Consider the following 27,047-nt stretch of genomic DNA (forward strand, 5'->3'; position numbering starts at 1 on the left):
TTTCCAACTTAATTCATAGTGCAATTATGAGGAACAACTGAGGTAATAGATTTGGAAATATTTTGCAAAGTGCATAGCATCTAATTCACGTAAAAAGATTGTTATCATGAATCTCTCTTAGCTAGAGAAGAAAGGTATTCTTGTGCTGTTTAAAACAGTAGCCAATAGTCACATGGCTGTTGAACATTTGAAGTGCGGCTAGTCAGAACTGAGATACGTTGTAAGTGTAAAATACAACTCAATTTCAAAGAATGTGTAATTTATTACATTAATTATATGTTAAAATGATAATATCTTGAATGTATCATTAAATGAAATATGTCAAAATTAATTTTGCCCATTTTTTAACTTTTTACAATGTGGCTACTAGAAAATGTAAAATCACATACATGATTTACATTTATGGCTCACATTCTATTTCTATTGAGCAGAGCTGGTCTAGACAGTCACTTTCAGGAAGGTCAGAATGACCAAGTCCCTCTATCTTAGGCAACCCAAAGCAGCCTACTAGTTTCAGAAAAGAAGGACCCTGGGATACAGGTCTTTCATGAACCCTGCTGTTTTGTGTCCCTTGACCTCCCCTTCTAAAGGCTGTATATTTTGTTAGAGAAGGCTTTCTTTCTTATGAATTTGGGAACGGAAAAGATCGGACTTTCAGAAATAGGTGCACATGAGTTGGGGGAAGGGGAATGGAGAACATTGGATTGCTACAACAATGACTTACTGTTGAAGAATAGCAAACTAATTATCACATTACAATTCTCTCAGCCTACCAGGGTGGGTAATTAGCTTCCTTCGGGGGCTCCTTAAAAAAAAGAAAGAAAGAGAAAGATTCCTTCCCAGCAACTAGCTATTTTGTCCTTTTAATTCAATTCAATTCAACTGGGGACAAAGTTACATAAAGGGAAAATTAACACATTAATGGCTGAAATGGAAACAGAGAGAGACATGTCTTTCTTTAGTTCTGAAGCCAGGCTTACCTTCGCTCATCAAAATGGCAAGTCCGGGGTTAATCAAAGTGTGGCACTGCATAAACTTTTTTCAAATATCCCGTAGGAGCCTCCTGGGCTCAGATTTTATCTTTTTTACCACAGTTCCATGGCCTGATTTAAAGACAGACATAGCTAATATGACTTGGATTCTTAGAGTCCATCAGTTCTGCCCGGTGAAAATGAGCTCCTTACAGAAATATTATATAGACAACCAAATCCTTACTTAACTTGAGTTTAGGGCTTAGCAACAGACATTCCATTTGGGGCAAACTCAATATTGGCAGAAGTGAGGATTGAACTTGAAGGAAATAAAGTAGAAGGATTTGATTTATTCATGGGGCAGAACAGGAAAGGGACAACTTAAGGTCTAAAGACTAAGGAGTAAAGAATCAAATTATAGCACAAATTACAGACCAAATAGCATCAATTTACTAAACCTCAAGTCAGAATGAACCTAGCTATTAACTGAACCATGAATTTGACCATATAGATATAGATATAGATATCTAGCAAACTTGTTCAAACCAGAATCAAACCTGTATATTTTCCAATGAAGTAGAACATCAAAACATTCCTTAAACTGAACCTGAACCCAGCCAATGTTTCATTTGGTTAGAATTCCTGCTAAAGAGGAGCACTTTTGGTCTTTCTTTTGTCTTCAAAGGAAGACAATCTTCCATTGGTCTATCTTCCATAGACTTGGATTCTAAGAGTCTTTTGTTACTCAGGTTGAAAGAAGTTTTATAAATCTGTTCACAAGTTCCACATCCAAGACTGACTAACACAGGATGGAAACAGGGTGGTACTACCATGTCCTAGAAATGAACAAAGCCTCTTTGCCCCACCTAACCTATTATCATTTGGTTAAGTGTATTTTAACCTGTATATGTCCCTGGCTAACAGCTAAAAGAAATTGACATTTTATGAAACAATTGTTACTGTTTAAATCTCAAATGTCTGTAAGGAGAAATTTACGCCAACTGAAAAGTATGCACTGTCTATAGCTTATCATTCTGGTTATCCGCTTTTGTTTCTGTGGGAGCTATTTTACAACTCTGTAAATTGTAAATAACTGATAACAATGGAAAATTATCCTTATCTATAGAGATTCAAATTCTGAATTATCTAACGATGATATCAAATCTCAGGAAAGGCAAAAATCTTGCACAAATCACAAAGCTAGGAAGTGGCGTAGCTGGGACTTCTTAGAGAGTCATCTCCCTCTCCTCTTTCATATCTTACCAATCTCCTCATCCCAGCTTGGAATGGTCCTGAGTGAGGTGGAAGTGGAGAGGGGAAAATGGGTATAGCAAATCCAAACTTTAGCTAAGGTACTGTTTTGCCTGAGATCAGCTTTGCCCTTATGGAATGTTCACTGAATGGATGCCTTGGACTAGGCTCTAAACAAACTCCCATGAAATGGGCTTGGTTATGTTACAACCCTGTTGGAATCATGAGGAGGCTATAGACACATTATCTGAGATGAGCCCGAACATTCTGGCAATTGCTATAAAGATTGTCTAGACTAGGGTTTGACTTCATTTATGTTCATGAACATCAGAATATAAATGAATATTCCAATTCTTTAAACTGAGAACACCATGTTAGATTGGTGGTAGGAAATAGAGGTTATTTGTAATTCTGCTATCTGCCAAGCAAATTCCCCTCATACACCCAAATTGGTTACTCTGTTTATCGTGTGGGTTGGAATAAATCCTCATTTCTTTTTTTCTTTTTTTTTAGTGAAGGAGTTATGAAAAAGCAAGAGCAGATCTTGCCTGCCAAAGCCTAGGTTGGGATCTCTTATATTGTAACTCCCTTCAATTTGACAAATATTCATTGAGTTCTAATATATTCATGTTATATCTCTGATATCTTAGAGTCAGTGAGGTGCATATTTTGTAGAAGGGAAATTCTGTAGGTGGCATTCTGGAGATCAATGATTTGACATATATTTAAACTGTGTAGTTATAGGTAGTTGTGTTCATGTGTGCTGGGTAACCAATTGGATGCAGTCTGCAAAGAGGATCTATTTACTTCAAGCTGATACCACCTGAGAATTTCTAACTGATGGGTTATATGGTGGTTTAAAAACAGATCTACAAATTCTTCAGCACTCTTTCCTTTAATAAATAGAGTCTGGTTCCTCTCTCTTTGAATGTAGGTTGGACTTAGTGACTGCTTCCAATGAATATAATAAAGGAGAAGTGACAGTGTTGGCTATGGAGACTAGATCACAAAAGGCAATACATCATGTCCTTCATTCATTCTCTTGGATCACAAACTAAGGTAGGAGATCTTGCCAACAGCCATATTGTAAGTGGATCCTACAGCCCCAGTTGAGCCTTCAGATGACTGCAGCCCCTACTAATATTTTAATGATACCCACATGAGAGACTCTGAGCCAGAACCACCTAGATAAAACACTCTAGAATTTCTTGCCCACCAAAACTGTGAGATAAAAAAAAAAAGGCCTTTTCTTTAAGCCACTAAGTTTTGGGGTAATGAATTTGTTTCACAGCAAGATACAAGTAATACAGGTTAGAAATCCCAGAAATAGCTACTGCTGTCTCTGAGAAATGATTAGCTAAGCAATTATTGCCAGACTTTATTAATCTTGACCAAGTGTTTTAAAGTGTATTTTTTGCAAGTCTCTGCTTAAAAACTGTCCAATTTTATTCTCAGCCCAGGTGTTAAAACCTAGGTCTTTGTAGTTTCAGCAATATAAATTTGCTTAGATATAGATTTATGTGCTCTTCTGTACATTTGAGCAAGATAGCATCAAGGCACACATATTTTTTATTTCTTCAGCAAACATTATCTAAATGCTTGATTGGTCTCTAGCACCATGTTGGGTAAAATAGGTACTGTTGTGCATCTATTTATTCACAAATATTACTGGAGCATCTACTAGGGGCCAGGCACTATGCTCTGCACTGATGATATGAAAATTAACCTACCACATTACCTTTGAGGGGCTCAGCATTTAATTGGGGAAGTAGACAGGTAAACACATACTTGACAACACAGTGTGGTGAATATTACCCCAAAGATATGAATGGCATGCTATGGTATTGCAGAGACTGGAACAATTATCTCTATGTGAGGTCTTGAAGGATGAATAGGAGTTTTCAAGCAAAAAAGGCTGATGGGTTAGAGGATGGCATTCCAGGTATGGGGGAACAGGGAGTGCAAAGACATGGAAGTACTAAAAGCCTGGGTTGCCTTTTCATACTTTAATTTCCTCAACCCAAGAATAAAGAGATAGCTGGTAATATGCATGCTCCTGGCAGTCTGATGCAGGCAGTACAGGCTATTCATCTTGGCACAAGCATTTCATAGCCATCAGGCTACTCATGATGCCCCAAACTGAAGGGCCCTTTTGTTTTCCCAAGGCTCTCAGACTGCAAGAATTCCCATGATAAATTCTGAGCCTTGGGATGACAAATGTATAAGTATTTTGGACCATATAGTTTCCTTAGTGTGAAGAACCTCAAATTATGCATAAATCTAAGCTTCTGAACTTGGACTTCTAAGGCCTTTTATTTTTGATATTTGTTATAAAAGAATGGAAGACATTGCCTCTTAGATCAGTGTCACTCAAACTGTGGGTCCAAGACAAGATAGGGTTCACATCAGAATGCAAATCAACATACTGCTGCCTTCATCAATAAAACCAGGCTCTGAAAAAAAGGCAGCTGAGCTAAATGGTTTGCTTAATGGCATACTTTATTTACATTTGGCACAAGCTCCTAATCTTGCCACAGACTGTCTGGTAATAAGTAGTCCATGGGTTGGCAGTGATCAATAGACCACATGTTTTAGATAACTCACTATCCACTAAATAAAATCTTCTATGGCAAATCTCTTTGTTTTCTTTTAGAACCTGGTCTGTGCTTTACTTTCTGGTTGTGAGGTTTATACAATTTATCTTGTCCCCCTATTTATATGGCATATATATGTAGTGTACTTGTTTCCCTTTTTGTTTTGGCTTCTAATTACTTCAGAGTCAAATTTGAAGCTCAAGTGAGTCAACTATGTTGACACTTTGGGGTGTTGTTTTTTATATTCTTTTTCTTGATTCTGATTTTTAATTTCAGGTTTATGGTTAACTTGATTATTCCATTGAATATGTTTTTGCCACATGATGTTGAAGATGATGAAAATGATGACAACCATGAAAATAAGCATTACAGCAAGCATAGACAATGGGCCAGGCTTCTGGTTTGCATCCATTTGAGTGGAATAATGGTTGTAGCTGTGCCTCCATGACTCCAAACAAGTTTGACTGTTTTAGTCCCTGAATTGATAGAATAGGGTTTCATGGAGACACAGTGGTGTTCATGAGGAACTGATTCCTCTGCATGCAGAGAGTATTGTCCTCCATAAATGAAGTCAGCGTGCACAGTTAGGAAAAGAGCACTCACCGTCTTGGTCGTTACCTGAGTCAGCTGGAGACTTGCTTCGGCGCATAGGACCAGGGCTCTTGGCTGAAGTCTTCTGAGGTGTTGGGGATGCCTTTGGGCCAGCTGTGGCTGATGGGTTTCCCTTCATGACTCGGCATTCTGGGGCAAAAGGACACAGACAGCTTAGTAGAGGATAAAACAGGCTCAGCATGTTATCAGCCTCTGGAAACCGCAATAACCACCACAGGCCAAAGGACCTAAATGGGTCAGGACTACAATGTGGTCCTTATTATTAGTAGGAGCCATGGTTCTGGGGAGGGAGGCATTAGGGAAACCTTCAAAAGCCACCTGGGCTAAGCTAGGTGTTTAAGCCCCTGAATTATGAAAACAAGGGCAAGAGTCCATAAACAGGTCAAGTAGGCAATTAAATAGTCAATTCAATCATTTATGGACAAGCTAGCTATGTCTCAGAATAGCACCTATTGATATAATGTTTAATTAATTCCCCTGAATTAGAGATTAACAACTCAGAGGTTACAGCTACACAGATGAAACATCCATTGAGTAATTTGAAGGAGAGGTAGGGAGCTACCACTTACTATTACATGCCACACGTTGATAGACACATGATGGATATCATGTCACTTTATATAAATAAGCACTATGACCACCACCATCTTGCATTTATCAAGTTCTTTTCGATTTCCCATGTATGTTATTGCCATCCCTTATGGGGGGTTAATGAATAAATGGGCCAGTAGTGACTCTGCCACTAAAAACTTAAGAAAGCTTGCTGGTGTGTGGGAGAGTCTGCCAAATGTTCTTGTATTTGCCCTAGCCTCAGTCAGACACCTTTGGAACACCCTTTCCATGCAGGTCACTCAGCATCCCCTTCTATGGTCATTTTGGGCACTAATAGTGCTAATTTATTAGAAGGATTATTATTCTCATTTTGCTGATGAGAGTACAAAAAACTTAACCCCTTTGCCTAGGGCCACAAAACAAGAAATTAGTAAAACAAGGTCTAAAACTCAAGTCTCCTGAGTTCCAGTTTAGTGCTCTTTCTACTACAGTTTTTCCAACCTTGTGCTGTGATGCACAAAGAGGAATCAAACAGCAGAGTAGAGGATATAGTCTTTCCTTTCCTTTAAACACTTTCTTGTTGCCTCCTACTTAAAGGTGCATTGAAATATAAATTAAACATAAAGATTAGAGGAGCTTTTCTGGTAAATTGAATATTTTAGGAAACTGAGTTAAGCAGAAAGCCCCTTTTTGTTTGTTTCACTTCTTGTTTTGGTTGGTGACCTTTAGTGATCACTGTCCAGAGCTGAAGATACAGAAGGTATAGGAAATTGGACATAACCTGAGGTTTGTTTCGCTATTCTATAGTCATTGCCTCTTCCTAAAGGGAACACAGCAGAAATGCCACCTCTTACAGGGATCTTGTCACTTGAGTTGTTTATAAAGTCTATATTAGCAAAATTACCTTTGATTTTTTTTCACACTTTGCTTCTCCTAAATGGGAAATATGCTCTGAATGTATCTTTCCATCAGCATCACATTCTACCCTTGTTGCTGCGTGAGCTAATTAACCTTTAATGTATACCTGGAGCTTGGACTCAAACAAAGGGAGATGGGAAGACGATCAGATCCTTCTTATTATTAACAACCCTCTGTAAACCTGAATCACAAGGCAGACGAAGGGGGCAGCAAGTCTGATGGTGTGAAAAGGGTTTGACACTAAGAATACTGTGGAAAAATCTCTCTAAATTGGAACCATAATCATAAGCTAAATAGCTGGAGGACGTTGAATGGAGAAAAAAGGATATGTACAATATCCAAGTTCTGACTGAAAATATTCCTTCCTGTGGTCTTATTGTGCCTGTTATCCCATGTGACACAATATATGGTTCAAGAAATATGGTCACTATTGGGGCAGATAGTGAGTTTTATTGAGTTTGGAGCCTGGGACTCTGGGACATCCAGTCAGTCTTTCAGTCTTACATGGGTCATGACCCATGTATCCAAATATACAGGAGAAAGACTAACATTATAAGCCCTTGAAGGATCATGCATGGATGTTTTCCACGCCATACAAACCCGTGGAAATCCTAAAGGATAGAAGGGGAGAGAACAATGGAGCAATAAAACCCAGTGGTTATGCTTACCATTTTCATCCAGAGAAAAATCATCCTGAGCATAGCGAAATTTTTCAGGACCACAGGCAATAAACACATCATCATCACCAAAGAAATCATGGAGACAAGTTACCTATGGAGAAAGCAGAAACACTGATTGTATATGATGGTCCTGTGACAATGAACCTCACACTACATTGACAAGGAGAAAAGCTTCCCATCTAGGCCATCATCTTCAGCTCCCAGGAGTTTTCTTTTTCTTAAAACACCTACCACATTCATAGTCTGAATCATGACCCCTAGTGAGGGATGATATACTGAGTACCATTGTCTATCCATGTTTCATGTATGGTACTTTAAATTGCATCAAGAGTAAGACTGAGACCATGTCCAAATGGAATGCCCTTTTCTGAAGAAAAGTCAACCAGCAGATGGCCCTATAAATGTCACCTTTTCTCAGAGCCTCAAAGACGGGAAGGTCCTGGCCCAACTCTAGGGCAAGGGACTGGGCCAAGGAAGATGAGAAAAATCTTCTGCAGCCCGACTGTAGCTGACCCAGAAGTGGAAATGTGCTGCTTCATCTGAATGAGTTCTAAAAGAAGGACATCATTTCTTAACTGCTTTGGACACACAAAAATTGAACTTTTGCTAAAAGCTGGCCGAAAACTTGGTAGTGGCCCAGAATACCATTTCTTCCTGTGAAACCAGAAGAGGAAAACTTCATGATGAGCAATGGGTCCCAATAGGCCTGAGTTTCTACTGGTAGAGCCATGTTCCCAGGACCCTCATGCCTGCTAGCATCCTAAGCATTACTGCTTCTCCACAACAGACAGACAGTCTCCCCAACCCCCTTTCTGCACAAAGAGATGAGGGTCCCTGGGAAAGTATGCTGCTTCCTGCAGTCTCCCCACTTCTCGGCTTTCCTAATTACATCTGTTAATTAGTCCAGCACATCAGGGAAACCCCTGGAGGAACCATAGAGTCAAAACATGCTTATACCACCTCTTAGTTTGAAAGTGTTCAAAGCCTCTAATTGTTCTAAGTTTCCCATTCAAGCTGCCAGCAATGGCTTTCCAAAGGCATGGTGCTCACAAACTAACAACAGCTTGCTGGGTGCAGAGAGCAATATGTTACATTAGAAAAATATTTATATTAATAACATCACCCCCACCCAAGGTTAACTCAATCCCTGTTTTCCCAATCAAAATGATTGCAAGCCTTACACAAAAGGAGATATACTTAAAGATTATCCCCATTGTGTCAGCCTCCCAATCATCCAAGAGATGCCCAGAGAAGAGAAGGCGACTTGAAGGACTGCAGGGTCACTCTCATTAAGCCTCTTTCCAGTCCTGGGTCTTGACCTCATCAAATTGGCCAACACCTTTCTTCGGCCCACTTGTCCTTCATCCATTCATTCCATGATCACAGAATGACAATCAGAGCTACCAACTAATTGAATGCTTACTCTGTGACAGGCACTCTGGTAAGTACTTCCAAATCTGTCATCTCATTTTACCCTCACAAGAAACTCTAGAAGTCAGTATTTATTGTCATTACTATTTTAGGCTTGAGAAAACTGTGACCCAGAGACAATAAGTAAGTTTTCCAGGTGGAGAGCAATGAAGCCAAATAAACACAGATCTATCTAACTTCAAAGCCTGTCCTTTTAATCACTTGACAATACAAAGCACTTGCATATAGATCAGTCACTGGGGAGACAAAGATGAATAAGACTCAGGCCATGACTTCATGGAGCTCACAGTCTGATGAGGTGAGATACATTGAAATAGAGCATTTCAATTTAGTGTCATGAGTACTAGGATGGGATTATCTGTTGGTGCTGTGAAAGCTATTGATTACCATGTCCAAATGACCCTAGTCACTGGTTAGCACTGTTAGTTCAATAGGCATCCTGCATATTGTCCTAGTAGTGGATCCAATGACAGAGGCTACATGGTTTTGAGCCTAGCTGCAGACCTCCTACCAATATCTTGGACCTTGGCTCAATAAAACACAGAGCCTTTAACTCTGATACACCAAATATCTCTGAACTATTTACCTGCCGCCACATCCTTGACCCTGAAGATCTCTGCCATATCTTCCTATTTGAGGCTGCCTTTGACCCTGACTAGCTGACTTTATTTTTGGTCATGCGTCAGGAATACCTCACCTGTGAGTGTCCCTCTGTTAGTGGTCTCAAGGATTTGGCACTTTGTTTCAAGACCTGCCTGCATTTTCATGAGGACTCACTTAGTTCTCCCCACTGGATCACAGGTTTCTGAATCTAACAGCCAAATTTATACCTTCCTCTATATCTTCCTGTGGTTCCTTGTAGAGAGCTTATCACATAGTAAAAATTTACTTAGGGCTGTTTCTGCCTCAGCTGCATGCAAAGAAGGTAAGAAACAGGAACATTCAGGGGCTTTGTAAGGATATACAAAGACAGAAAAGTAGGAATAAGAAAGATGAAATCAATTGCGGCAGACAACGGAGATTAGCATTTAGAGACTTTAAAAGGCAACACAAATATACAAATTTAGGAACAAGAAAAGTAGAAATAATGTGAATTCAGAAACTATTCTTCACATAACTATGCTAATTAGCTTGAAAACAAATGAAAATTGATGATTTTTAAAGAAAAGTCTAGGCCAGGTGCAGTGACTTACGCCTGTAATCCCAGCACTTTGGGAGACCAAGGCAGGTGGATCACGATGTCAGGAGATCGAGACCATCCTGGCCAACATGGTGAAACCCCATCTTTACTAAAATACAAAAAACTAGTCCAGCGTGGTGGTGCACACCTGTAATCCCAGCTACTGGGGGGGCGGGGGAGCTGAGGCAGGAGAATTGCTCGAACCTGGGAGGCGGAGATTGCAGTGAGCCGAGATCACACCACTGCACTCCAGCCCGGCAACAGAGAGAGACTCCGAAAAAAAAAAGAAAGAAAGAAAGAAAGAAAAGTCTCAATAATTAAATTAGTTCAAAAAGAAATAGAAAATTGAAACTAGCTAATAGCTGTAAAAAAAATTTAGTAAATGCTTCAAACAGCAACCTTCCCTGCAAAGTCACCAGAGCATTCATTTTGGAGGTATTTGTGGAAATTGCTTCCTAAGAAGAAAACCTAAAAGCTCCAAAGCAGCCATCTCAGACACATGCCATGATATCCTATTGTAGGACAATAATGTCTTACATATTGCTCTAGGGGTTGCTGTTACAATGATCCACCCTCCTCCAACCACAAGCCTCTCTACCCGCACCCAGGCTTTGGGAAAAGCCTTTGGATAACCCCTCTTTGGGGGAGCCTCTAAGAAAGGCAAAGTCCCCTGTGCTTCTGACAGACTCACAATGGCGTGGCTGGCTTCAAACACAATCATGCTACAATCCAGCTGTTCAGCATCAGATGTCTTTGTGTGATCCCATTCCACATTTTACTGGCTCCCAAATGCAGACAAATGCACTTTGTGCATGTGGATACCCAGCTTTTCTAAATGTCTTGGCTATTGAGACACGGCAGCCCCCCATCTTTGTTACAGGGTTGGGAAAATAGAATGCTCTCCATCTTAAATAAGAAGAACTCAAAGCACAGAGAATCGAAGTGTCCCAAAGATACACAGCTGGCTCATGGCAGAGTTGGGACTAGCATTCAGGTGTTCTGCTTCAATTCAGGACAAAATAACTCAATTGCCTGAAAGAACATATTATCCTAAAGCACTGACTTCAAAGGCATATCTATAGCCTAGAAAGGAAAATCTATATTTGTCCTAATCAATGCCTGCTATGCATTAGAACATCTTACTGGATTGAAAAAATAAGCTTCTTTAAGGATATGTTTAATCTATGGACAACAAAACTCCTATTCATTACTGTAACAATAACCAAGTATATGGTGGAGAAGGAGGACAAGGAGAGGGAGAGGGAGAAGGAGGAAGAAAAGAAAGAAGAAGAAGAAGGAAAAGAAGGAGGAGGAGAAGAAGAATGGAATATAAGAAATAATTCTCAAATGAAACTCACACTCACTTAACATCTGCTTTTTAAAATTCTATGGAGGTAATGTGATACAAAGTCCACCTTAGCTAACATTACACATGTATGATTTTCCAAGTTAATATTTTTGAGATATAATTTCCATTATAAGGGGCAACAGAAATAGTAAATATAATAATCATCATAATATCACTTACAGCATTACAGCATCCTCAGGGATCAAAGGTCTTGCTGACATCAGCTTCAGTATGAATCATACTTGGATTTTTAAGTCAGGGAAGAGAACACAAAGGCATGACACCTACTATTATAATTAATCAACTTCCAGCACAAAATCAATAAAATCAACTCACATTAACATTGAACCATTAACTCAATGCTCTTCCTTTGAAAAAAAAAAAAACCAGCAGGTGTTGGGGGAAGGGAAGCCAGCTTGGTTGTGCATTAGCGTGAATGATAGATTATATGGATAGTCCAGTGGCTTAAATGTCAAAGTACACATGGGGAAATGGAGACAACAGATCACTGTGTCAGAGAAGTTTGAGTCTATTAGCTGCAAATAGAAACTTCACTGTGTGACTTGATTTAAGCTTGATTAGATTCTCCATCCACATATTATAGATGCTGGCAGTTCGTTTTTGAATATGCCTGGTTCTAGTAGATTCTACATTTCACTTACTTAACTATTCAGAAATAAATGTTTTCTCAAGAAGTAAGGTCTTGCTCACATTATCTATGATGCTCACTTTTAACTTGTAAAATATTTTCTTCAAAAGTTCAATTCTACTAATATTGATACGTTAAGCACTTACTAGGGCAAAGGAACTCTGTAAGAGATACAGAAATGTGTAATAAAGGGCCATGTATTCAAAGAGTTGACAACATAATAAGCAAGTCAGGATTACACAAATAATTGGAATACAAGGCAGGCTGTTGTTAGCACTACTATAAAGATGCAAAGAACAAGGGAAGCACAGAAGACAAAGAGAACAATTCTAATTATGAACTGGGGAAGGCTTCACAGAGAAAAACTGAGTCTTGAAGGATGAGTGGGATATAGGTTGATGGAGGTATTCCAGGCAGAGGTGATTGCGAAACAAAGGTAGGTACCTTTTTCTTAACAGCCCTAGGAAGAGTTGCATCCTGTTGACTACAGTAAGGCATTCTGATTTTCCAAAGCTGTGCACAGCACATTTGCCTAGACTGACCTGCCAACCTTCTGCACAGGCAAAACATAGAGTTATCTATTGGTGGAATTCAGGGTGAAGAGGAGGGCAGAGAGTGTCTATGAGGAGGAGTGGCCGGAGTGGTAAAGAAGAGGGAAACACTGTGGCAAGGAACACAAACCACACTAATTTTTCAGTCTTGCCAACAGTGTGCCTTGCCTATCAAGAATGGCAGGGAAATTTTGCAAAATGAGTTAATAAAATCTCAGTAAACATAACAGATGAGGCTTTTTCTAAATGTTACTGCTACTCGTATTTTGGAACATTTCCCACCTACCAGCCCTGGACCAGCACCAGTCAGAGGTTGACACAGAGTTGGCTTGGTGAACTGCAGCAACCTTTCGGAAACAATCCTGACTTTTTTTTTTTTTTTTAATCAAACTCATGTTTCTGGGGTTATCTTGAAGCCTTACTTGTGGGCTTTTTATGACAACATTTTTGCCTGTGCAACAAGTTCCTTGGTTCTGTAGTGCCTTTTTTTTTTTTTTTTGCACAGATCTCTTTATTCAATGCCCTGAACTTCCCTGAAATCTGTGCTGAAATAATAACAATGGCACTTACATTTGTATGGTATTTTTACTGTTTTTGAAACACTTCCACATTTATGGTATTTTATGTTTTCTTTCATACTTGTAATTCTCCTCTCAACTCAATCCAATCAGGCTTCCATTCCCATTGCTCCACCAAGGCTGCTCTTGTTAAGGCCAACAATGGCTTCCATGTTGTCAAATCCAATGGTCCTTCCCTGGCCTCATCTTACTCAACCCATCAGCAACACTGGATATAAGTTGATCGAGTTCTTTTCCCTAAATACTTTTCCTTCTTTGCTTCTGTGAGATCACCATCTTCTGAATTTCCTTCTGCTTCAATCTCTTTTGCTAGATTCTTTTCCTTTTTTAGACTTCCAGTATTTGAAAGCCCCAGTGCTCAGGTCTTACATCTCTTTTATTTTTTATTTACATATTTTTACTAGGTGATCACATCCAGTTCCAAGGCTTTACACACTGCTATGATTTCAATGTTTGTCCCCTCCAAAACTCATGTTGAAACTTACTCCCCAGTGTGGCATTATTGAAAGGTGGGGTTTTTTAGAGATGATTGGGTCATGAAGGCTCTGGATGAATGGGTTAATGGATTAATGAGTTATCATGGGAGGAGAACTGGTGGCTTTTATAAGAAGAGAAAGTGAGACCTGAGCTAGCATGTTCAGTCCCCTTGCCATGTGATGCCCTATACCACCTCAGAACTCTGCAGAAAGTCCCTACCAGCAAGAAGGCCCTCACCAGATTTGGCCCCTTGACCTCGAACTTCACAGCCTCCAGGACTGTAAGAAATAAATTATGTTTCTTTATAAATTACCCAGCTTCAGGTAATCTGTTATAAGCAACAGACAATTAACTAAGACACATGCCATATATATACTGAATACTCACACATTGATATCTCCAGGTCCTTCTTACCCCTGTACTCTAGACATGTATATCCATCCAACTGCCTGTTCAATATCTCCACTTGCTTGTCTGATAGGCATCCCATGTTTAATATGCCCAAGACTAAACTGTTATTTCTCTCCTCCATAGTTTACTTCCCTTCAGCTTTCCTTATCTTAAAGAAAAGGCACAATTCACACAATTACCCAAACCAGAAACCTGAGAGTCATTTTTCATTAGGAGCCACTTTTCTCCCTCTCCCTGGTCACGGTACTAGTCTAAAATACACTACAACATAGCCTCATAACTGTTCTCTAGGCAGCATGCCCTCCCCATGCCCCACAAATACCTATTCAGTTTTGCATAAAGCACTCAGAGTAGTATTTTACAATTTTAATCAGGAATATCACTCTTCTGTTTAAAACCCTTGAAAGTCTGCCCATCACTGATAGAATAAAATCCAAACATTTTAGCTCCCTGGGTGGGGGAAGGGCAGCACTCATCTCTATAGCTCCAGGCCACACTTTTCCCCTGCTGGAGCCAGGGAGCTGTACTGCTTGGTCCCAAGACATGTCCCCAACAGCCCAGCACACTGGCTGTGGCAGACTGTGGCCAGAGTGCCTCTTCAGGCCTGACCCTGACTCATCCTTCCTCACTGGGTGGGGATTCCCTGCAGGAACTTTGTTAACTCTAGTCAGAGGCTCAGGGGCAGAACTCAGATCTCCGTGGGCCTGAACCTGTAGGGGTAAGGGGGTCTGCAGTCTCTGTAGACCAGCAGACTTAGCCTTTCTTCCTGGTAGTTCTGAGGAATCAGGGCAGCCCAGATGAGTGGGTTTTCCCCCAGTGAGGCACACCCCTTCCACCAAGGGACAAAGTGCTTCATTAAATGGGTCCTGTTCCCCATGCCACCCGACTGAATGAGACCCTTCAACAGGGGTTGTCAGACAAACTCATACAGGAGTGATCCTACTGGCATCAGGTTTGTGCCCCTCGAGGTCAGAGATACCAGAAGAAGGAAGAGACACCCATCTTTGCTGTTCTCCAGCCTCCTTGAGTGACATCTCTAGGCATGGAGTGAATCAGATGAATAGGGCCTGAAGTGAACCCCCAGCAAATGACAGCCACCCTACAGAAGAGGGACCTGACCATTGAAAGAAAAACAAACAAACAGAAAGCAACAACAACAGCATCAACAACAACCAAAGAGCCCCCACAAAAACCCCATGTAAAGGTCAGCAGCCTCAAAGATCGAAACTAGACAAACTCATGAAGATGAGAAAGAATCAATGAAAAAATGCTGAAAACCCAAAAGCCCAGAGTTCCTCTTCTCCAAATGTCTCTTTAAGGGCACAGAATTAGAAGGAGGGTAAGATTGACGAATTGACAGAAATAGGCTTCAGAAGATGGGTAATGAAAAAACTATGCTGAGCTAAAGGAACATGTTCTAACCCAATGCAAAGAAGCTAAGAACCTTGATTAAAGGTTAGAGGAGCTGCTAACTAGAATAGTCAGTTTAGAGAGAAACACAAATGACCTGATGGAGCTGAAAAACACAGCACGAGAACTTCATGAAGCATACACAAGTATTAATGGCCGACTCGACCAAGCAGAAGAAAGGATATCAGAGTTTGAAGACCACCTTACTGAAATAAGGCATGCAGAAAAGACTAGAGGAAAAAGAATGAAAAGGAATGAACAAACCCTCCAAGAAATATGGGACTTCGCAAAAAGACTGAACCTACGATTGATTGCAGTACATAAAGGAGACAGGGAGAATGGAAACAAGCCAAAAAACACACTTCAGGGTATTATCCAGGAGAACTTCCCCAACCTAGCAAGACAGGCCAGTATGCAAATTCAGGAAATACAGAGAACACCACTAAGATACTCCATGAGAAGATCAACCCAAAGACACATAATCATCAGATTCTCCAAGGTCTAAATGAAGGAAAAAATGTTAAGGGCAGCGAGAGAGAAAGGCCAGGTCACCTACAGAGGTAAGCCCATCAGACTAACAGCAGACTTCTCAGCAGAAACTCTACAAGCCAGAAGAGATTGGGGGCCAATATTTAACATTCTTAAAGAAAAGAATTTTCCACTGAGAATTTCACATCCAGTCAAACTAAGCTTCATAAGCAAAGGAGAAATAAAATCATTTCCAGACAAACAAATGCCGAGGGATTTCATTACCACTAGGCCTGCCTTGAAAGAGCTCCTGAAAGAAGCACTAAATATGGAAGGGAAAAACTGGTACCAGCCACTGCAAAAACACACCAAAATATAAAAACCAATGACACTATGAAGAAACTGCATCAAATAGTGTGCAAAATAACCAGATAGCATCATTATGACAGGACCAGATTAACAGATATCAATACTAACCTTACATTTAAATGGACTAAATGCCCCAATTAAAACAACAGACTGGAAAAATGGATAAAGAGTCAAGACCTATTGGTGTGCTATATTCAGGAGATGCATCTCACGTGCAAAGACACACACCAGCTCAAAATAAAGGGATGGAGGAAAATTTACCAAGCAAACGGAAAGCAAAAAAAAAAAAAAAAAAGCAGGAGTTGCAATCCCAGTCTCTGACAAAACAGACTTTAAACCAACAAAGATCAAAAAAAGACAAAGAAGGGACGTTACATAATTGTAAAGGGAACAATTTAACAAGAAGAGCTAACTATTATATATATATATATCCATCCAATACAGGAGCATCCATATTCAAAAAACAAGTTCTTAGAGGCCTACAAAGAGATTTACACTCCCACACAATAATAGTGGGAGACTTTAACACCCCACTGTCAATATTAGACATATCAACGAGACAGAAAATTAACAAGGATATTCCAGACTTTAACTCAGCTCTGGATCAAGTGGACCTAAAAGACATCTACAGAGCTCTCCACCCCAAATCAAGAGAATACACATTCTTCTCAGGACCACATGGCACTTATTCTAAAGTCAACCACATAATTGGAAGTAAAACACTCCTCAGCAAAAGCAAAAGAACTGAAATCCTAACAAACGGTCTCTCAGACCACAGTGCAATCAAATTAGAACTCAGGATTAAGAAACTCACTCAAAACCACACGATTACATGGAAATTGAACAAACTGCTCCTGAATGACTCCTGGTTAAATAATGAAATTAAGGCAGAAATCAAGAAGTTCTTTGAAATCAAAGAGAACAAAGAGACTACGTACCAGAATCCCTAGGACACAGCTAAAGCAGTGTTAAGAGGGAAATTTATAGCACTAAATGTCCACATCAGAAACCTAGAAAGATATCAAATTGACAACCTAACATCACAATTAAAAGAGCTAGAGAGGCAAGAGCAAACTAATCCAAAAGCTAGCAGAAGACAAGAAATAACTAAGATCAGAGCAGAACTGAAGGAAATAAGCACACAAACTCCCCCCCGACCCCGCCCCCAAAATCAGTGAATCCAAGAGCTGGGTTTTTTTTTTTTTAAATTAACAAAATAGATAAACTGCTAGCTAGCCTAATAAAAAGAAAAGAGAGAAGAACAAAATAGACACAATAAAAATGATAAAGGGGATATCACCACTGACCTCACAGAAATACAAACTACCATCAGAGAATACTATAAACACCTCTATGCAAATAAACTAGAAAATCTAGAAGAAATGGATAAATTCTTGGACACATACACCCTCCCAAGACTAAACCAGGAAGAAATTGAATCCCTGACTGGACCAATAACAAGTTCTGAAATTGAGTCAGTAATTAATAGCCTACCAACCAAGAAAAAAAAAAAAGCCCAGGACCAGACAGATTCACAGCCAAATTCTACAAGAGGTACAAAGAGAAGCTGGTACCATTATTTCTGAAACTATTCCAAATGACTGAAAAGGAGGGACCCCTCCCTACCTCATTTCATGATACCAAAACCAGGAAGAAACACAACAAAAAATAGAAAATTTCAGGCCAATATCCCTGATGAACATAGATGCAAAAATTTTCAATAAAATACTGGCAGGCTGGGTGCGGCGGCTCACGCTTGTAATCCCAGCACTTTGGGAGGCTAAGGTGGTTAGATCACCTGAGGTCAGGAGTTTGAGACCAGCCTGGCCAACATGGTGAAACCCCATCTCTACTAAAAATACAAAAATGAGCTGGGCATGGTGGTGGGCACCTGTAGTCCCAGCTACTCAGGAGTCTGAGGCAGGAGAATGGCTTGAATCTGGGAGGCAGAGGTTGCAGTGAGTGGAGATCGCGCCACTGCACTCCAACTTGGGCGACAGAACGAGACTCCATCTCAAAAAAAATAAAATAACTGGTGAACCGAATCAAGCAGCACATCAAAAAAACTTATCCATCATGAACAAGTCGGCTTCATCCTGGGATGCAAGGCTGGTTGAACATACGCAAATCAATAAACATAATCCATCACATAAACAGAACCAAAGACAAAAACCACATGATTATCTCAATAGATGCAGAAAAGGCTTTGATAAAATTCAACATTCCTTCATGTTAAAAATCTCTCAATAAACTAGGTATTGATGGAACATATCTCAAAATAGTGAGAACAATTTATAACAAACCCACAGCCAATATCAAATTAAATGGGCAAAAGCTAGAAGCATTTCTTTTGAAAACTGGTACAAGACAAGGATGCCCTCTCTTACCATTCCTATTCATCATAGTATTAGAAGTTCTGGCCAGGGCAATCAGTCAAGATAAATAAATAAACAGTATTCAAGTAGGAAGAGAGGAAGTAAAATTGTATATGTTTGTAGACGACATGATTTTACATTTGGAAAACCCCATCATCTCAGCCCCAAAACTCCTTAAACTAACAAGCAATTTCAGCAAAATCTCAGGATACAAAATCAATGTGCAAAAATCACAAGCATTCCTTTACACCAACAATAGACAAGCAGAGAACAAAATCATGAATGAACTCCCACTCACAATCACTACAAAAAAAGAATAAAATACCTAGGAATACAGCTAACAAGGGATATGAAGGACCTCTTCAAGGAGAACTACAAACCACTGCTCAAGGAAATAAGAGAGGACACAAACAAATGGCAAAACATTCCATCCTCATGGATAGGAAAAATCAGTATCGTGAAAATGGCCATACTGCCCAAAGTAATTTATATATTCAGTGCTATTCCCATCAAACTACCATTGACATTCTTCACAGAATTAGAAAAAAAACCACTTTAAATTTCATATGGAATCAAAGAAGACCCTGTATAGCCAAGACAATCTTAAGCAAAAGAACAAAGCTGGAGGCATCACGCTACTTGACTTCAAACTATACTAAAAGGCTACAGTAACCAAAACAGCATGTTACTGGTAGCAAAACAGTCATATAGACTGATGGAACAAAACAGCAACCTCAGACATAACACCACACATCGACAACCATCTGATCTTCGACAAACCTGACAAAAACAAGCAATGGGGAAAGCATCTCCTATTCAATAAATGGTACTGGGAAAAACTGGCTAGCCATATGTAGAAAACTGAAACTGGGCCCCTTCCTTATATCTTACACAAAAATTAACTCAATATGGATTAAAAACTTAAATGCAAAACCCAAAACCATAAGAACCCTAGAAGAAAACCTAGGCAATACCATTCAGGTCATAGGCACGGACAAAGACTTCATGACAAAAACGTCAAAAGCAATTGCAACAAAAGCCAAAAATGACAAATAGGTTCTAATTAAACTAAAGAGCTTCTGCAAAGCAAAAGAAACTATCATCAGAGTGAACAGGCAACCTACAGAATGGGAGAAAATTTTTGCAATGTACCCATCTGACAAAGGTCTAATATCCAGAATTTACAAGGAACTTAAACAAAATTTACAAGAAAAAAACAAACAACCCCATGAAAAAGTGGGCAAAGGATATAAACAGACTTCTCAGAATAAGACGTTTACATGGCCAACAAACATAGGAAAAAAAGCTCAACATCACTGATCATTAGAGAAATGCAAATCAAAACCACAATGAGATACTATCTCACACCAGTCATGCGTCTTTATAGTAGAATGATTCATAATCCTTTGGGTATATACCCAGTAATGGGATTGCTGGGTCAAATGGTATTTCGAGTTGTAGATCCCTGAGGAATCGCCCTACTGCCTTCCACAATGGTTGAACTAATTTACATTCCCACCAACAGCGTAAAAGCATTCCTATTTCTCCACAGCCTTGCCAGCATCTACTGTTTCTTGACTTTTTAATAATCACCATTCTGACTGGTGTGAGATAGCAACTCGTTGTGGTTTTGATTTGCATTACTCTAATGATCAGTGATGTTGAGCTTTTTTTCCTACGTTTGCTGGCCACATAATGTCTTATTTTGAGAAGTCTATTCATATCCCTTGCCCACTTTTTCATGGTTTTTTTTTTTTCTTGTAAATTTGTTTAAGTTTCTTGTAATTCTGGATATTAGACCTTTGTCAGATGGGTACATTGCAAAATTTTTCTCCCATTCTGTAGGTTGCCTGTTCACTCTGATGATAGCTTCTTTTGCTGTGCAGAAGCTCTTTAGTTTAATTAGAGCCCATTTGTCAATTTTGGCTTTTGTGTCCAATCTGGAATGTTTCATAGACTGTCAGAGCTAGAAGAGACAACAGATGAAATGGATAAACAAAATGTGGTATATCCATACAATGGAATATTATTCAGCTACAAAAAAGAATGCAGTTCTGATATATGTTACAACATGGACTTTGAAAACATTATGTTAAGTGAAATAACCAGACAGAAAAGGACAAAGATTGTGTGATTCCACTTGTATGAAATATCTAGAAGAGACAAATTCATAGGATCAAAGACTGGATTAGAAGTTGCCAGCAGCTAGTGGGAGGAAGGAATAAGAAGTCATTGCTTAATAGTAACAGTTGGTTGTCATGTTAAAAGTTTAAAAAGTTCTAGAACTAGATACTGATCGAACGATACTGTGAATGTAACTAAAGCCACTGAATTGTACACATAAAATTATTAAAATTAATTGCACACATTAAAATGGCAAAATTTATGTTATACATATTTGACCGAATTAAAAACATTAATAATATACCCAAACCATTGAATTATACACTTTAAATGGGTGAATTATACATTATGTGAATAATATAACAATAAAACTGTTAAAAAAAGAAATGTAAAAATGATTATTAAAATTTATTCAGAATTTACTTATATTGTAGCCAAAAGGCCTTTTAAAATACTTATTCTGACATATTACAGTAACAGAAGTCAAAGTTCACCTATGTGGAGATGTCTTACCTATTGCCCAATATAAACTAGAACCACCACCACCATAAGAATCTAGGCTCCACAAGAGTGGAGACCTCACCTGTTTGTTCACCATTCTATCCCTACTAAGTTAAAGTACAGAAAACCACATATTTAAAAATTATTATTAGTAGTAGTAACAAGCAAGAGTAAGAAGAATCTAAAACCCATAATTAAATCTTAGTTTCATAATTAAGGATATTGCAATATAATAAGGTTATCTCTGGACTACTAGTGATCACTGTCCTCTGCATCTTATGGAAGAGTAAGTCATAAGAGATGAAACTGACTTGCTTACTTAATTCTTGATCTTTTTGTTTTCTGATTATTTGCTTAAAAACAACACAATGTCACCCCCCTTCCCAACTAAAATCCATTTCTTTGAGTGCCTGGATCATTATATGATGAGTTTTGTCTTTTCTCCCTCTTTCACCCATCAAAGCATCCGTTTCTTGAAGACACCGATTTCCTTTGGCTTGCCTTGTGGGGCTTAGCTACAGAAAATGACCCACCCCAGGCCCTTAAGAAAAAGTGTTGACTAGCTGATTGTGGAGGGAAAAATTGATATTCTTTTCCTACTATCTGTATCATTTTCTGGGAATTCCCAGCCCCTGTGCAGCCAGTTTACCTATTCCTATAGCAAGTCATATTGAGACTGATGACCGTCTGATCCTCCAGCCACTAGATCTGACTGAATCACTCTCCACTCTCTCCTGGTGAAGAGTGACTGGTCCTCAGAAGCTCTTTACATTGGTCTTTTGGCTGTAAAGTGCCATAATAAACTTTTCGAATAGATCGTGTTCTGTCAACTCATTTTTCCACTGATCTTCTTAGCCCCATAGCCAATGGTGACTCTCCTCTCCCCATTTTAGAATTTTCCCCAGGCAACCTAGCAATATTAAATCTGGGCTGTCAGATCTCAGCTGAGATATTGGTCTTCAAATTTATTGTTTTCAACCTTTAAAATAGTTTGTCTTTGAATGGTGAAGGGCCATAATGATCCTACATAGCTTTTGCTGTTTTACATGTGTCAGGTGCCCTTATCTTCATTACCTCATTTGGTTCATTGGCCTCATTTTTAATAAATGAAATGTCAAGGTCCATGAAGGTTCAGTGACCTGTACAAGCTCACATTGCTGGCTAATGACAGAGCTGATACTAGAACTCAAGATTGTCTAATTTATTCTGACACTATAGGTACCTAAGGTATACTGCAAAGGCATTTCCTAGACAGGGAAGACCCAGGTAAGGAAAAACAGCAGGAGACTCTGAGTAGCATGAAAATACCAGTGGTATGGGAAAGAAGGGCACAGAGGGGAGATGTGAAGGAATAAGACTTTCTACCCTATTTTACCTGGAGCTAGTGGTGATTTAATAACATGAGCTAGGCAATACCAGCCTGATTGGAAGGCTGGCAGCCCCTCGATGCTCAAGGGTGTTCTTTCCTTATTTTGTCTTTGCCATTTTTCCAAGAGTCTGTGTCAGCTCCCACTGGGGGCCTCTCAAGGATGAGAACAGCTGCAGAGGCGCTGGAGTTGGGCTGTTGAGTACATGCCCAGGACTGACACCTGCCCTTCCACAAGGCCCTGGGGACAAATTGGCTCAGAGAAACAGAGACGAGACAGAACTCCATTCATCAGAAAGAACTGGGGTGGAAAAACCCTGCTTGATCCCTTGGCACCATTAAGCCCTAAGGTTGGCTCTGGGCCCCACACAATTCTAGGTTCTGTTTAGTAAGGTCAATTAAAATAAGAGAGTGTGCTTGTAGGGCCCATTACAGTTATCTGTTGCATTTAACAGTTTCCTGGTGTCTGCTAGACACAAAGCATGAGAGGGATATTGCTTTTGAACCACGTAGGGGAAGGAAAGGTTTGTTAAAAAAAAAAAAAAGAAAAAAAAGAAAAGAAAGTTATTGTCTACCTGCATTCTAGGTTACAACTTGACACTGGCTCACAGCTTTCTCTCTGGGTCTGTTTCTTCTGCTATAAGGAGAAGGTGCTGATCTAGAGCCTTTTGAGATCTATGTCTTTTTTGTGTCACAAGCCCTTTAGAGAATTTGATGAAAGCTGTGGGTCTTCTCCCTAGAAAAAATGCATATATGCCCATAGATAGCTAGTTTTCCATATAGTTTAGGGGGGTTAAGGATTCCTTTGAAGCTTGTCTATAGATCCCAAATTAAGAGTCTCTAGACTAGTTGATTTCTGAGGTCTCTTCTAGCTCTGACAGTCTATGAAACATTCCAGGTTGGACACAGTTAATGAGCAGTGACACCCGGGCCAGAATGCTGGCAGCTGTTGTGGAATCCCAGAGGCTTAACTGTACCCCCCTTCCCAGGCTTCCTGAGACTCCAGTCCAAAGGAAGCAAAAGGATATAAGCTCATTCTCTGCAAACTGAGTCCAAGGGAAGCAAAGGAGTGCAAACTGATTTACGGCAAACCAAAGACTAGAGTGTGCATCAGACCCATTGCCTCCCAGGTTGCTAGAATTTAGGAAGGATGCTAACTTTTCAGGAGAGTGTAGGCATGAGAGTCATGACCTCTAAATGTTCCTTAGTGGTTGGCTGAGGACAAGAAAAAAAAACATGACTGCCCAGTTGGTAAGGGACATACAGCTTGATTATAGATATTCTGAAATTGTTACTTAGGAGCTAACCTCAACATGGCTGGACAGAATACTAATGACCATAAACATACTGCATTTCCTTACATAATATCCCCTACTCTGTAAGTGTATATTTTGCTATGCAAGAAGAAGGTTAGGAGAGAAGAAAGAACGAGTTCTCATGGGTACATCAACCATCAGTCAGGGTACCAGTAGGAAATATATGACACTCCTAGAGTGGATAAATTGAGTGGAGTTTAAAAAAGGGGATTGATTACAAAAGTATGGGCAGGGTATAGAAGAACCACAGAGGGCCCTGTAGAATTTTGGGAATAGTAATAGTGAAGTTCATTACCACTCTTAGGCCTCAAGGAGAGAGGGGAGGTATCAGGAACCAGAACTCAGAGGGAAGGAGAGAGAATGACAATTAGATATAGAGAACACTCTGATAAGAGCTATGACCTTCAGTCAAGGAATGCCCAGCAACCTCTCAGGCAGGGTGCCTGGAAATAGATAGCCTAATCTCACATTTCTCCTTGTTAGTGCTCCCCATAGGCTAAATACAACTGGAATCCAAAAAACAAGGGAGCCTGTTGATAAGAGTCAGCTTCCCAGGACACAGAACAGGGTGGAATAGAGTAGAGAGTAGAAAGGAGATCTGGAGGGGAAGTCCTGGAGAGTAGATCTGCCACTGTAAGCAAAAGGAAGGAGCTGTTGCTATAGCCTAGAATATAGGAAATGTGTGAATAGTGATTAAGCAATAATAATAATACCATTTTGCATTTGTAAAAGCCTTTACGCATTTTGTGCTTCAGTCACCCCATTGTCTCCTCTGAACCATATAGTTACCATGTAGGCAAACAGGTAGTTTATTTTATGGATAACGAAACCGAGGGTCAATCAAGTTTAGGTGATTTGCAAAGACCAAATGTCTACAAAAAAAGGACATGGACTAGAACTTGGGTTTGAGCTCCTGGTCTAGTACAATTTCCACTATATCATGTTATCTCTTCTGTACCCTGTCTTAGTCCACAGAGCTATTCTGATAGTTCTTCAGCGATCTCCTGCTTCTTCTGACACACAGTCAATTCCACCACAAGAGCAATGATAAGAGGGAAAATTATATACACTTCTTCCTCTCATTTTCAGGAAAGGGTCAGTGTATTAGTCCATTCTCACACTGCTAATAAAGACATACTGGAGACTGGGCAATTATAAAAGAAAGAGGTTTAACTGACTCACAGCTTCACATGGCTGGGGAGGCCTTACAATCATGGTGGAAGGCAAGGATGAGCAAGTCACATCTTACTTACATGGTGGCAGAGAAAAGGGAATGAGAACCAAGTGAAAGGGCTTTCCCCCTTATAAAACCATCAGATCTTGTGAGACTTATTCACTACCATGAGAACAGTATGGAGGAAACCGCCCCCATGATTCAATTATCTCCCACTGAGTCCCTTCCACAACATGTGGGAATTATGGGAGCTACAATTCAAGATGGGATTTGGGTGAGGACACAGCCAAACCATACCAGTCAGTATGGGGGCTCATGAGGGAACAAGCTGAGTTGGAAGATAGGTAAGAGGATACAGTGTTCTTTGCACTCACTATTTTCCAGAACAGAGGTTCTTAGACCCAGTTTTTGCCAAACGACTTTAGTCAAGATTCCCTATCCTGTCTCCCTCTTCTCTCTTCTGGCCTCTGGGTGTTCCACCTTATCGACTATATACTTCCAGTGTAACAGATATGATTGAATGGAAGTAGGGAAATAAATGAAAATGAAGAAATGACAAGCTCAAGGTAAACAATAAGAAAACAGAAACAATATATCTTTTAGAATTCAACTGCAAAAAGTAAAAAGTATTTACACATGTGTTCCAGTTAGCATGTAAACCATCTATTAAGTGCTCAGAAATTAAAACCATGAGCAGATTCACCACTGAGTTTGCAATTAAGTGGAATTTGGGGAAAATTCTAAGTGTTCAATGTTATTAGGAATTTCAACAGTCTAATGGAAGTGATGAGCCAAGCACTAGGTATGAAAAAGCATTTGGGAAGTATGAGATTGCAGATGCCTATAGCTGCTACCTTAGTTTTCCTGGTTGGGAGATAATTTAGTAAATACAGAAGGCTCAAGGCCAATAAGCTTTCAGAATTCACAGCTTCTGTCACTCAGACTGGAGTGCACTGGTGCGATCATATCTCACTGCAACCTCTGCCTCCTGGGCTCAAGCCATCCTCCCCACTTCAGCCTCCTGTGTAGCTGGGACTACAGGCGCAAGTCACCAGGCCCGGCTAATTTTTGTATTTTTCGTAGAAATGGGGTTTTGCTATGTTGCCCAGGCTGGTCTGGAACTCCTGGGCTCATGCAATCCTCCTGCTTCAGCCTCTCAAAGTGTGGGGATTACAGGAGGGAGCCACTGTGCCTGGCCTGCAATGGTTCTTAACCAGGGGTGATTTGCCTCCCTCCAATAACCTCCTCCCAGAAAATATTGGACAATATCTGGAGACATTTTTGGTTGTAACAACTCGGAGGAGGGGTGCCACTGACATCTAAGACATAGAGGCCTGGAATGCTGCTAAATGTCCTACAATGCACAGGACAGCTCCCTACAACAAAGAATTATCTGGGCCAGAATGTCAATAGTGCCAGGGTTGAGAAGCCCTGTCTAGGGCATTTGATGCCTGTCAAGATATTTACCTTAGCCCTGGCCATTATACTCTTCACTCCCCACCTCTGACGATGGCTTTCTTGCTTCCACCTATGAATCCCAGGCTGACCACTCCAAGAACCAGCTCCATCTCAGCAGGCTTCTGGGCTAAGGCAGAATTTATCTCATTTCCCAGGGTGTTGCTGCTGTTACTATTGTTCATTGCTATTTAGTTTTTGACCCTTGGCCTTGCGTTAACCCTAAGAGAAGCTTATTTCCTAGTTGCTAACTGTTGTATGGTTAATGACTCAGCCTGCCTAGACC

General features: G+C 40.0%; 1 protein-coding gene across 1 annotated transcript in view; it reads right to left on the bottom strand.

Annotated features, from left to right (window-relative positions):
- DCX (doublecortin) overlaps nucleotides 1-27,047 on the bottom strand; it is a 109,167-nt gene that overhangs the window by 22,590 nt on the left and 59,530 nt on the right. The window contains exons 4-5 of the mRNA XM_004064716.5: nucleotides 7,567-7,669; nucleotides 5,420-5,557 (exon numbers count right to left, since the gene is read on the bottom strand). Of these exons, the coding sequence (XP_004064764.1) occupies nucleotides 5,420-5,557; nucleotides 7,567-7,669 (241 nt within the window). The remainder of the gene's footprint in view (nucleotides 1-5,419; nucleotides 5,558-7,566; nucleotides 7,670-27,047) is intronic.

The sequence above is a fragment of the Gorilla gorilla genome, chromosome X (assembly GCF_029281585.2).
Source record: "Gorilla gorilla gorilla isolate KB3781 chromosome X, NHGRI_mGorGor1-v2.1_pri, whole genome shotgun sequence".
Classification (NCBI taxonomy): Eukaryota; Metazoa; Chordata; class Mammalia; order Primates; family Hominidae; genus Gorilla; species Gorilla gorilla.